Source organism: Lepidochelys kempii, chromosome 3 (genome assembly GCF_965140285.1).
Source record: "Lepidochelys kempii isolate rLepKem1 chromosome 3, rLepKem1.hap1, whole genome shotgun sequence".
NCBI lineage: Eukaryota > Metazoa > Chordata > Testudines > Cheloniidae > Lepidochelys > Lepidochelys kempii.
In genome coordinates this window covers 150,376,875-150,390,649 of record NC_136382.1, presented here as the reverse complement: position 1 = coordinate 150,390,649, position 13,775 = coordinate 150,376,875, and the positions used below count along the sequence as shown (strand labels likewise).

General features: G+C 48.5%; 1 protein-coding gene across 4 annotated transcripts in view; it reads left to right on the top strand.

The window, feature by feature from the left end:
* Positions 1 to 13,775, top strand: part of MDGA1 (MAM domain containing glycosylphosphatidylinositol anchor 1) — a 197,179-nt gene that overhangs the window by 157,305 nt on the left and 26,099 nt on the right. For 2 of the 4 annotated variants that reach the window (XM_073338545.2, XM_073338537.2), the window contains 4 exons: positions 486 to 663; positions 1,690 to 1,713; positions 10,084 to 10,236; positions 11,965 to 12,099. In XM_073338545.2, coding sequence (XP_073194646.1) covers positions 486 to 663; positions 1,690 to 1,713; positions 10,084 to 10,236; positions 11,965 to 12,099 — 490 coding nt within the window. The remainder of the gene's footprint in view (positions 1 to 485; positions 664 to 1,689; positions 1,714 to 10,083; positions 10,237 to 11,964; positions 12,100 to 13,775) is intronic. The other 2 variants (XM_073338539.2, XM_073338542.2) reach the window with 2 other exon arrangements.

Below are 13,775 nucleotides of genomic sequence, written 5' to 3'. Positions count from 1 at the left end.
GGGTGTGGGGCTTGAACAGCTGACCTGTACTGCTTGTCCAGTAGATATACTCATGGGAACTGATACCTGGTGTGCCTGGCTGCAGCAATTTAATGGAATGTGCAGCAAAAATGCTGAGTTCTGTGCTACGTTGTGGAAAGGCCATATTCCATGCGCATGGAGTTATGGAGCCCATGGGCCCTGACTGAGAAAAATGGGGCAATTCTCCTCGGAACCAGTGTTTCAGGTTTTCTGTCGCATTTTTGAGGTTATCTTCCCACCTGTAAGGGCTAGAAGTTTCTTTTCTTTTAAATGAAAGCTGAGATTCTGGAGCACAGTTCAGTGGCAAGAAGTGACTTCTACAGCCAATTTTATGGCCGTGGATTACACAGGGCCTTGACTGTGAGGGAACGGAGGCCTGGGCTGGATGGCCCTCAGAGCCTTTCAGACTCTCATTTGCAGGACACTAACATTGATTCCATGGACTCTAATTTTTTTCCTTGCAGCTGAATCAGAGGAACACTGTCCAAACGTTAATTCCTGTGAAGAAGATGGAGAAAGGCCTGCTGCTGGAGCACATCCTGCGCAACCTGAAGGTTCCCCAAAGCTATGAGGTTCGCCTGACGCCCATCACCGATTTTGGGGCTGGTGATATGGCTGCCCGCATCATCCGATACATGGAACGTAGGTATCTTCCCCCTACATCCCACCCAACAGAGCAGGGGCAGGATCCTTTTCAGCATCGGGTTGTTGGGTTATGATTACGGGAGGGAGTCTCAGGGTGATGAAGTGTTGTGGTGACGCAGTGCCATCGATGCCCTTTGACCATGGCTCTGCAGCCTTCCTCACCATGGGACCCCATGCAAAGACTTGGGGTAGGGGGCCAAATTCATTTTACATAATGTTATGTTCTTTGACTTCCAGCCTGTTCCCAGTCAGGCTACATGGCCCCTTTACTGGTGGATGATATTGGGCTCCTCCGTTCATGTTAGGGCACAAGCCATGGGCATTGTGTTGTAGCCGGACTGACCACAAAGGAGAGAGGATCTGGGGGGGCCTTGGAGCAGTTTGTTCCACAACTCTTTTCGTAGCTAAGCCAATGTGTTGTAGCTGTGTTCTAACTCCTGTGGAGCACAGGGCCCTCTCCCTGATCCTGCGGATCACTGGACATACACTCCGCTCCCACACCACATTCCTGCAGGACACCAAGCTGCTTTGATATGCTGTCAGATAGTTGCCCTCTCAGTTTCACTCAGGAGTTCGGGCTCCATCAGTTCAGCATGGAAAACCCACCTATTTCAGTTCCATGTGATTTTGCACAACTTTCCATTCCCACGGGGTACTAATGTGCCTTAGTTTCCCTAGGGATTCCAGTCCCCTTTAGTTGCACACCAGCAACTAGGCCCTATTGATTTCCTGCAGGGTGGCAGACCCTATTCTAAGAGCTACCTCAGTTTTCCACCGGGTGTTAAGCAATGTTGCGCTGAACAAAAGTTTTGCATCTGTGGTTCTGTCTGCATTTTGAAAATAGAACTGTGAACCCACAAACTCAGGACCTTGGTGTGTCCCAAACACAGGGATTCTCTCATTTGCAGCTTAGGGGCTGTGGGTGCTTTGGGCATTAGTCACATTTCTCAGTTTTGATTTTTTTTTTCCCTTGGGGAAACACATGCTGTTCTAAACCCTCTTGTTTTCTGTTTCCTTTCCCAGCGATTAACTATCCCAACCCGGCAGGTAAGCAACGAGGCCTCCAGTTTTATTTTTGACTATACTGAGCAATACCTGCTGGGGCAGCCATGGGCAACTACCAGACTTGCCAGAAAGAATGGGGAGGTTGCAGCCATGCCTGGGGTGCTGTGTGGCACAGGTGGCTTTGCCAGTTCCCTTCCCCTAAAACAGCATGAAATTTACAAGCACTGAAAATTTCCTCCACCAACAAGTGCTCTTTGTTGTAACCCTTCATGTCGACAGGAGAAATACGGCAAAGAAACACATCCCACTTACACCTGCTGTACATATGACCTCCAACACAACTCTCCTAACTTTAGCAACATGCTCCTATCAAGAGGGGCATCAGCAACTCGGCATTGTCCCAACAATGTCTGGCTTTTTCGGAATAACCCGTCTGGTCTGAATTGGGAAGGGAGCTGCCTAATACCCCTGCGGGATGTTGGAGAATGTTTTTTCCAGCATGGATCTTCTTCCCCTGCAAACACCCACTCCCCCGTTCCTTATTCTCCTTTCCCAGCATTGTTCTTTTGCCCAGCAATTGCTCTTCCAGTTATGCCCTCTGGGGGATACACTTCCAGCCCAAAGCTTTAAGAGCTGGCTGCAGGGCCTGATTTTTCTTAGGTACTGGGCACCCATAGTTCCCGTTGACTTTGAGCTGAAAGTCCTCAGCATCTCTGGATAATTAACAGGAATAGGACGGTGCCCAGATTTCTTGAGAGAGAATTGTTTAGGGTGGTCCCAGAAAGTTAGAACTAGTGGTGGAATCATCTCCTCCGGGTGGAGGAGGGGATGCCCCACTGGCTGAATCACAGGGAACTTGGCAAGGTAAATTGGGGAGAAGTTCCCAGGTTGACAGAGCACTGACTGGTGGTCCACAGAGAGCAGGCTGGTCCCGTAGTGGTGGCTCCTCCTCCTGGTTTCTAGCTGCCAAATTGAATGGAATGAAATGAAATGAATGAAACAAGGTGTGGTCCACACTCTGAAGAGGTTTTTGAGCCCCTGCGCTAGGGAGTTTTCTGTAGGAAAAGGTTCTGCCCTAGCTAGGGGCAATAGCTTCCTATCTAGTCATGAGGCTTTTCTGTCTGTAATTCGTATGATTCTGGGACTTCCCTCCTACTAGCATGTCCCTTCCCACACGCTGCAGCGTGGCATCTCAAGTGTCTCATGTGCTTCCAATTCCCACGTCTCTTGAGTGAGGGCTGCAGCTTTGCCCCTTCTCCCAGCTCTGGTGAAGACGCACTGGGAAACATTAAACAAATTGCCAGGGTCCTGTATTCTGTGCATCCAGAACACGTTCCCTTCTGCACCTGGCCTGGAGAGAGATCCCATCTCAGTGAATGGGGGAAATCTTTCCTTCTGCCACTGCTTTTCATGTACACACAGCTCTCGGGAAATCCCGCGGGGGCCTCTATCTCAAGAGTGACCATGTCCTTGAGCACTTGAGAAGTGGGGCCTCCAAAATCTGCCATTTTGGCTGCTTGACAAGGGCCACGAGACTAAAACAGACCTGATGCAAATGGGTACGGTTACAGCCCCCCTTATATTTCAATACAGGAGAACAGTCGCAGGTCCCACATGGTGTGCTCCATCTTGAGGCAAGCTGCACTGAATGCTGGGAGCTATATGCTGCTCCTTGTGGGTCCTGCCCACCGCATGAAAAATGTGAGAACAACTGCATTGTCGTTGCTTTGGCCATCCCCACTTTATAACAACACCCCTTCTCTTCAGACCTGCTGACCAGCGAAATATGGTCACAAAGGCTGCTAGCTTTGTGTCCATGCTGCAAAGATGATAACCCAGAATGGTACCCCACCCTTTGGAGCTGCTGGCTCCACAGATCAGCAGAGTGTGCCTCTTTGCCCTTAACTCTCCTTCCTTCCACTTTGAATTCCCTCCCGAATACCCAGCTGTCTGGAGCAAAAGGCAAAGATGAGATGATTAATGCCCACAGCAGCCTGATCTAGGGCACACATAATGGTGATTAATGTACAGACTTGGAGTGTCACTTAATATAATTATTTCTTCATGCATGTTCTCTTCTGGCCTAATAAGATGTTAATGATGTTGGGCCATGCATGCATGTGGCATGGTTACAGGTGCTGGGGTTATACAGTATCAGCGATCCAAAGGGAGGGAAAGGGATACTTAAGTTTCATGCACTTTGAGGTTAGAGACAGGAGTGACCATAACCAATAAAAAATACATCCAACTCTAAGAAGTTAAGTGATACCTTCTGTTGTTTTTACTGGATCCCTAACTCCCTGTGGTCAGTAAAGATCTCTTGGCACTTACTGTAAGACTAAGAGTGTTAACCCAGGGCCAAATTCTAGCTCGGGTGAGTCTGTTCTTTCTCCCAGAACTCCTCCTGCTGGTTCAGTTGATTACAATCTTCACTTCCTATTCTAAACTCTTCTTACTCTTGTGCAGAGCTTGTGTGTGCAGTCAAACAGCTGCCATGTTCCACTCCAGAAGTGGTTGGTGAAATGATTTCTTCGTATGTCCAGTCCAGCATTCTGACATCCTTGGAAATTATTCCTAGTGAAATAGAAGAGATTATTGTTTTCTCTGCCACAGGTCATCCCCTTCCTGAGCAGGAGCAGTGTTCCAGTCTCAATGCACTTTGTGCTAACGCGATCTGTCATCTATTGCACGCAATAAAGGGTGATTAGCCCATAGGATTTACCATGCCTGAATAGACCTAAGGAGATTGATTCATCCAGGCCATTGTTTACACTTAGTGCTTCTAGCCCTGCCTCTGACAATGGCCAATGGCAGATGCTCTGGAGAAAGTTGTACCTCCTCCCACACTGTGAATGTGCGGGAGTAAGAAATGAGTTGAGTGGTTAGAGCATGGGTCTGAGATTCAGATTTCTCGAGTTCTGTGCCCAGCCTTGGGAAAGGAGTATGTGTGCCTAGTGGCTCGAGCACTAGACTGAAGTTGGAGACTCCTGTTTCTATTCCCTGCTCTGTCATTGGCTCTTTGTGCAATGAGTGCAAATCAGGCTGTACATCGTGCTCTGTCTTAATTTGCCCACCTGTAATATGGAGATAATGGTTACGTATCTCCTCGGGGTGTTCTGAAGCTCACTGAATGAATGTTTATAAAGCACTTTGAGATCCTTAAGTGGAATGCATTATGGGTCTAATAATACTGAACACTCTTATATAGTGCTCTTCATCCTGGCATCCCAAAGCACTTTACAAAAGGCGATTAAGCATCACTGTCCTCACTGTACAGCTGGGGAAACTGCCACACCGAGGGGAAGTGACTTGTCTATAGTCACACAGGAAGTCAGTGGTAGAGTGGGGATAGAACCCAGCTCCAGACAGTTCCATGTCTTAGCCATCAAACCACTTCTACTATATCCTTTTTGAGACGGGGTGACCAGAACTGCACACTGTATTGAAGACGTGGATTTATTTTGTGGCATTATGGTATTTTCTGTCTTATTATCTGTCCCTTTCCTAATGGTTCCTAACATTCCATTAGCTTTTTTGACTCTTGCTGCCCATGGAGTAGATGTTTTCAGAGAACTGTCTCAGAGCCCAGAGAAATGTTGACCTCTTCAGCAGTTGCTTGGTTTTGCTGTTTGGCTTGGATGGAGTGGAAGCATGGTCTTCTATTTTAAAGCACAGGACTAGGAGTCAGGACTCCTGGGTCCTATTTTCAGCTCTGCCTCTGACTGTCTGTAACCTTGGATGAGTCCCATCCTATATTTGTGCCTTGGTTTCTCCATTCATAACATGGAGATCATTATATTTCCCTACCTCAGAGAGGGACTGAAAGGCCTAGTTCGTTAATATTTGAAAAATGCTTTAAGAGCCTCAGGTGAGAAGTGCTAGAGACTGGCAAAGCATTACACATATTAAGGTCCCCACCACAGATTCTCAGCAGCCTGTGTGTGCATGCCTCACAAGCATTGTCAGGTTCTGGTATCTATTGGCTCTGGGATGGTTCTTCACTTCCTGCCCTGGTGTGAGAGGTGCTTCCTTGAACCTGAGAATTGGGTACATTTCAGTGAAGGGGAAGGGATTCCAGCCTGGGGGTATTTTAATATTAAAGGAGTTACAGGCCATAGTTCTGTTTCATGCCCAGGAATCTATGTCTTGGGCTGTGGCAGGTGGTCCCCTGTGGAACAGTAATAGTGGTTTCTAATGTTAACTGCTCAAGTTTTCTGTCCCATTCTGTGAGGGGCTTCATCTCACAGGGTCTCCATTCACGTGGCTGTTTTCACAGCAATTCTGTCCCTCCTCACCATCGACCCTGGTCTCACAGGCTCCTGGGCACGCCCTGTTGTTCACCCTCAGAGGCCCAGCTAGCTCTAAGAGCCACCCAGAAAGATGACTCCACATACATCTGTACTAGCCGCACCTGGTCTTGAGTATTCCCTGGGCCCTGATAAGTCACAGTTCAGTATCTGCCTTTCTGTTCTCTCCTCCCACCCCTCTGCCATCTTGAGGGGTTTTTTGGGGGGGGGGTCCCCGTGTTCAAGTTCAGTGAATTTTGCGCTGGTGAAAAGTACAGCCTGTCACCCCAGAGACAGAATTGCTCTGCCCGTTCCTAGGACAGGCTTCCCAATCTCCTAGCATGCCCTGCCCCTGCCAATGTGCCTTTTCATGGAGCTGTTCCTTGACACAGTCATTTACAAAGATGTAACTTCAGTGGATGTCACCGTGTAGGGCAATGCCGTTGTAAAGCGAACTCTGTGTCCAGACAGCCACAAGGCACAGGTGGACATGGAGCTGAGTCCTCACCAGCACCCCCAAGCCCTTAAGGGTGTCCCCACAATTCAGATGCTGTTCCTTTCCATGTTTTCACTGTGTCACACACCAGCCTGCGTGCTCAGTCACTCTGAGTGGGAAGTATGTTTTGGGTAATGACACACAAATGAGCACACCTTGCATTCAGCGAACCACAACCAGCAACCCGTGAACTGTAGTTGGGATTACCCAGGGGCTAAACCATGGCAAGTAGTTCACTCTGGCAGGGCTGATTGTGCTGGTTTGGGAGCTGGGCCTGCTGGAGGTGAAGCCAGGCATGTTGGTACAACCTAAGCACATTGGATACTGGTGGGTACCAGCCTCCTCTGTCGTGATCTGAAGGTCTCAGCGCATCCAGCAGCACAGCAGGTCTGGATCTCAGCCATCTTATTCACATAACCCCCTGGAAAGGACACGAAGCAGCGGCTGTCTCGCTTCTTCCCCTGCCTTTTGGAGCTGAAGATAAACCAGCCATGGAGAACATATGACTGTGATCCCCATGCCTCCAATCTCCCAGGCTCTTGCCAGGTCCAGTCCCCACTTCTCCCTCCTCCTCTTCCAGCTTCAGCTGCAGAGCAGCCCCCTGCGCTCAGCACTACAAAGCAATAGCTAATTTGGATTAGGATGCTAATTAGAAATGAATGGACTGAACGGAGAACACTTAGCCAGGGTTAATCAGAAGTTAAATGGGCAGCCGAGCTCCCTATGACTGCATTCGGCAGTTTCCTGCTGAGCTCCAGGGGCCTGCATTCAGCAGCAAAACCCAGCTGCCCTGGTCAGTGAACCACTGTGGTTGAGTCCCTCAATGGACAGAGCATATGGCTCAGGTGGTAGTAAGGACCGTGTATGGATCCCAGTGGATCTCAGAAGAGGTCAATTTTTCTTCCTTTTAACGCTCCCAAGTCTAACAAGGTGGGTGCTATCCAGTCCCCATAATGATGTGCCATCAAGGAGAGACAGGCATACAGTAGAAAGAGGGGACAACAATTTAGAGCCCCAAGTTCTATACTCCAGATAAGGTCTCCGGAGACACTGACTGAGCCACTGAAATCCACATGACCCCAGGCTCTCTCCCAGCCAGTTCCTGAAGCAAGCCACATCTGGAATCACACTTGCTGGGGATACAGGAATTTGGAAACATAGGAACTGATGTCAGAGCACAATTCTCATTTACATACACATAGGGAAATGTGTTGCTGGTGCTTAGTGCTCAGCTTGTGTCCCAAAGCAGGAGGATTGCTAGCCCCTGTCAGTTTCTCCTTTTAAACGTGTTGCTTCCCAATTTCATTGGGTGCCCCTTGTAGAGAGGAGCTCCTGGTGGACCTCTCCTGCAGTAGCTCAGGGCAGACTGTTAAGAACCAGGGCACAAACGCCCCATTGGCTGTGAGTGCTATACTTCGATTTCACCAGCCAATTATCAAGTGTAAACACCTCAGGCGCTACAACTTAACATGGAGTCCCAAACAGTCCCCTTCGGTACTCCAGGTAAGCCTGCCTTTGTGATAGATACACCATGAATCACAGGAATATTCAGGTCACTCACAGTCCCAAAGAATCAGTCACTTACTCCAGGTCAGTTGCACTTCAGCTCGCATACCAGAGACAATGTTTGTAGCCGATCCTATACTAAACTATCTAAAGATTTATTAACTAGGGAAAGGAAATGAGTTATTTACAAGATTAAAGCAGGTGAACATACATACACAAATGAGTTACAATCTTAAAATTCAAAAGGTAATAGAAGCTTCTATAATAAGCAAATTCTATATGTCCTTTAGGTCTAACCGAAGCTAAGCAGCTGGGGATCCCTTGCTTATGCCTAGAAACCTTCTCCCCCTCCCCCCCGAGTCGAAGCAGCAGAGACATCATTCCTCCTTGTTAGGGGGTTTTATTCCCTTTCCCCCACCCCTATCTGCTTTGAGCTGCAAACTCAGCTCATGAGAGGAATTCACTTGCGTGACTCATCTTCGTGGGGTGGGCAGGGGAGAGTAAACAACAAAGTCTTTTGTCCTCTTTAATGGTCCACTCTAGTCCTTCTGATGTTGATGGGCCTTCCTTGTCAGTCAGGACATAACAGCTTCTGTTGGATGCTTGTGTTTCACACTAGTTTATGTCTCTGTCCTGTCTGGTATTTACACAGTTACAGAGGCTTACAGTGCAAATGCTCAAATATTACTTTGCAATATGGGATACTGATGTTGTAAGTGAGATCATGTTGAAACACTAAACACATCCTTCTAATTCTAATGCCTATTTTAACAATACTAAGACACAAGTGAGGCAGACTGATTCTAGCAATGTATTTGTCAGTGTTCAGTGGAAACATGGGGACCTTGGCATGAACTGGCACCTGGTCTGTCAGGGTCACAATCCTTACCTTTGCTGCATCATTCACTAGTTTTTATAGCTCACTTGTGTTCCCTCCAATTCGCTTCCTCTCTAAACTGAGCAGTCGCAGTCTTATCCAATTTCCTGACCTATGGATCTCTCTCTCCAGCCTCTAATCATTTCAACTGCCATCACTGGACCCTGTTCTATTTCTGTTCTATTTCTTTCCTACATACAGCTCCCATTGGCTTCAACAGAATCCCAGTGCAGGCATCCAACGTCAGTGGATGGGCCTTGATCTCCTTGACCTAGGACTAGTCCTTTATCATAAAAGTTAAAGGTGGCGAAGCCTTGTCAGGTCCCATTTGGTCCACTCTGTGGGAACCAATGTAACGTCAGGTCTACTCTAGAAGCTTTTGCGGAGTAGTATTGTTCGTTGCGGGAGGAGGGTGACTTTTTAAAAAAAATTTCTGTACCAGCAAAAGTGTCCAGGCAGTTACATTAGCATAAAAGTGCTTTTGCTTGTATAGCTTGTTTCACACCAGATCTACTCTACAAAGATTTGCTGCCATAACAGAGTGACGAGAAAAAATCATTCTCTAACCAACACAACTGTGCTGGCAAAATCCCCTGTGTAGATGCAGCTTATATCAGCAAACGAGTCCTTTGGCCGATGTAGCTTTTATGTCATTCGGGGAAGTGGTTTAACTACACAAGCAAAGGAACTTCTTTGCCAATATAAGTTGTGTCTCCACTAGGGGGCTTTGCTGTTATAGCTATGTCTGCAAACCTCTTCTAGAGTAGCCCTGGCTTCAGATTCTTCCCTACGGTGCATTTGCTTGTGTTTGGTCCAGTCTGGTTTCAAATACCCTGGCGATGTGGCTTCTACTGGGAGATGATTCCACAACCTAGCAGATATCGCTTTCAGGAAACTTTTCTGGTATATTTAGCTTACATGCTCCTTTTACCCCTCTATAGCTCTTCCCCTGTGGAGCACCTACTGATTCTCCTTTCTCCTTGGTCTTAATACCCTTATTCCACTGTTGTAGACAATTGCATCCTCTACCCAAGCTATATGTGTTTAAGCTGATTAAGCTTTCCTCCCTGGTTAGTACCCTGCCCACCTATCCCTGCGATGACATAGATTCCTTCTGCCCTGACGCAGCATTACAGTGCAGAGTCACAGACACTGACTTGCACACTCCCCCCAAGTGAAAAAGGCAACCCAGCAGGTTTGGGGAGTGGTGAAGCTCAGTAACTGATCAGCCCCTTTTCTGCCCACAGATAATACCTGCCGCTTTGAGGACGAGAAGATCTGTGGCTTCATGCAAGACAAGATGGACAACTTTGACTGGACCCGTCAGAATGCCTTGACTCAGAACCCCAAGCGCACTGTCAACACAGGGCCACCCACAGATATCAGTGGCACGCAAGAAGGTATGCAGGCTTCCAGTTTTCCTGTTGCTCAGCTCTGTGCGTATTGTGAGGGTGGAGAGCCACTGAACTGTGTCTTGCCAAACCCTTGTCAGGGGCTCCTTAGCCCTCAGCCCCCTGCCCCCCCCACCCCCATTCCCAGGATCCCGAGGATGGAGTGCTGATCTGCTTTCCAGGCACACACGTCTGCTCTGCATGGGGTGCAGGGAGCAGGCGGTTAATTTGCATGCTACTGATTGGCATTAAATATACAATTAAAACGCCCACAACTTTGTTTAAAGGAATAGTGAGAGCTCGTTACCAGCTAATTGCCCGCTGCAAAATGCCCTTGTCCTATCTGATGCTTGTTTTGAAGTCAAAGAGGGAGAAGAAAGTAGGAAACTGCTCTAGTACTTAGGAATGTCCAAGTTGATTCCAACCAGATGTTATCTTAAGGAGGGAACCCAGTGAGGCCACCAGCCCACTAAGTCTCCTCTGTGCTGCATCCACTTGGAAGCGGTTTGGGTGAGCCCTCGAAGGCTGGGATTATAAATGTGAATGGTGAGGGTAAGTACTGAGCACCCTGCTTTGGAACAGCCTCCTTATCTCTGCTTTGTGGTCTCCTCTGATTGCCAAGTCTCTGGTGCAGTGCAGATGTGGACGGAGCCCCCTGGATGGGCAGGGAGCATATTCTGCTGTTTTAACCTAGCAGTATTACATTCCTCCTTCCGTAGGAAGGGAAATGAGCACAAATATCTGAACCAAGAGCACATGGGAATCACCCATTTACCATCCAAGTAAATTGTTTGTCCTGTAATTGTTCTCCAGCATGAAAGGGACACTGGTAAAATAAACAGCTGGATTCTAAATCTGTATTGCATTGTAAAGCTGTTCTTCTTCCCTGCATTACTAAGAGGAGGCCTACACTTAAAACACCGTATCGCTGTAGCGCTTTAATGAAGACGCTCTGTGCAAACGGGAGAGCGCTCCCCCCTCGGCTTAGCTAAGCCGCCTCGCCGAGAGGTGGTAGCTATGGCAACAGGCGAAGCTCTCCTGCTGTCATAGCATTGTCTACACTGGGGGCTAGGTTGGTATAACTGGGTTGCTCGGGGGTGTGGATTTTTCACACCCTGGAGTGACAGTTATACCAGTATAGGTCTGTAGCGTAGACCAGTTCTAAGAACCCCTCTGATATTGTTATTTAAAGATCTTGCCACCCAGGGCAAATTTGTTGGAGCTTCTCACTCTACTGGGCAGAGTGAAATTAGAGTGATCAGTTTCACTTTTTCCTCTCTCTCATCCATTTCGCTCCCCAGTTCTCCTCCTGCACAAAGCAGTCAGATTTGGGGTTCCCAGTGCGACAGGGGTAGGACTTAATCTCTCTTCCCCACCCCGCCCCATCCCCAAATTTGAAAGGCACGAGCTCTGCTATGCCAGCTCAAACTGCTGGCCCATCTAGTTTACTGTCCTGCTGCCACTCCTCAGGACACTCCAATGGCAGGTGAAAAACACCTGAGCAGGATCAGCATGGCACGGCTGGCCAAGAACATGGCTGGGTGCTTTCAAAGCAAAGGCTGCTCAGCCAGGGGTGAGAAGAGCAAGGCTGACTCCTTCTCCCAGCATTTCTCTCCATGTTAGGTTAGTTCAGAGCCTGCCCTAAATGTTGGTTCTCAGTTGTCAGCATCTCCTTTGCTTTGCAAGGAGGGAGACCCAGTGCGTTGCCTTTCCCCACCTTTCCCTCTTGGTCTGTAGGTTATTACATGTTCATTGAGGCCTCCCGGCCCCGGGTGACAGGAGACAAGGCCCGGCTCATCAGCCCCCTATACAACATCACCGCCAAGTACTTCTGCGTCTCCTTCTTCTACCACATGTACGGGAAGCACATTGGTGAGTCACCTGAGAAGGGGCAACACTGGCCTGGGGTGGGAATCCCCCATGGAGGAGGGTCTTCCAGCCATGTCTGCTCTGTGATCCTCTGTTATCCTCAAATAGTCCTTTTCCACTGCCCCAGTGCAGAGCTGAATGGGGCTGTGAGCCCTACATTTAAAGCCTTCTCTGAAAAGGGCACCAGTTCCCTGCAGTGCCTACCCTGTACCTTGCAATAGCCCTTCCACCCCTGAGTCTCACCCTCCCTACCACACCAGCACCATGCCGCATTCCCGCATGAAACAGTGCTGTGCTCCCTTGATCACCCCCCTTGCTGTAGAATACCTGCTCCCCATCACCATCCCCTACAGCAGCCCCTCACCCCTACTCTTCTATCCCCAGCACTGGAGCATAACGTCACACCCTTGCATCTGAGCTCTCGTTCTCTCGCCACACCGCAGCCATCCCACAATCCCCCTCATTCCCTTCTTGGCCAGCTGTGGGTGTTCCCGTCTCTCCCCTTGTAACAGTGAGGTGTGATATCACAGGAGAGACTGTGGGCCTGGAGGGGTGCAGAGGGAATTGTATCAGGGGCGTATTGTCCCTTTGTGGGACAGAAAGGGAGAATGGGGCTCCGTGGTTCCTGGAGTGGTTTTGGGGTGGAAGCCAGTTCTGGCAGGATGACAGATCTGCGGGGAGGGGATTGCATCCTGAGGCAAAGCTATTCTGAGGAGGCATCTTCCCCCATCCTGCTCCTCTGACTACTGAGTTGGAGCCCATGTGCTTAGCAAGCACCATGGAAGAGCCTGGCACGCTAATGAGTTTCCATATACAGTCATGGAGTAATTGCTAATTTGTCACCTCTTGATTATAATTTCATTAATTTGAATAATAGATGCACTCTTCCCAGAGTGCACCGGGTTATTAATCACCTGCTGGACTGGAGCCTGACTGAAAAATCACAGCCCAGACAGGAGTGTGTCCGCCTCCTGGTAAATGGGGTTAATTAACAGCTCTGCCTCAATGCTATTGAGGTCAATGGCATGGAACATACTCCAGGGACCAGTCCCTTCCTTACACCATGGCTCCTGTGTGTGGCAAGACAGAAGAGGCTGGGGTGCAGGATCTGGGCACTTCCTGCCTGGCTTGGATGATTCTGATTATGTGGCTGTGAACTGCTTCCCAGCAATGAGGAGGTGAAGGTTGTCCCAGCAGTCACTTAGAAGGTGTCCACCCCTTGACCTTCAATGAGGACTCAGGGATGGTCTAGATCAGTGGCTCTCAACCAGATGTACACATACCCTTGGGGGTACGCAGAGATCTTTCAGGGGGTACATCAACTCATCTAAGATATTTGCCTAGTTGTACAACAGGCTACATAAAAAGCACTAGTGAAGTCAGTACAAACTAAAATTTCATACCGACAGGGACTTAATACTGCTCTATATACTATACACTGATATGGAAGTGCAATACTTATATTCCAGTCAATTTATTTTATAACTCTATGGTAACAATGAGAAAGTAAGCCATGTTTCAGTAATCGTGAGCTTTGTGACGATTTTTTCTGTATTTTTTCTGATTTTGTAAGCAAGTAGTTTTTAAGTGAGGTGAAACTTGGCTTACGCAAGACAAATCAGACTCCTGAAAGGGGTCCGGTAGCCTGGAAAGGTCGAGAGCCACTGATCTAGGTAATA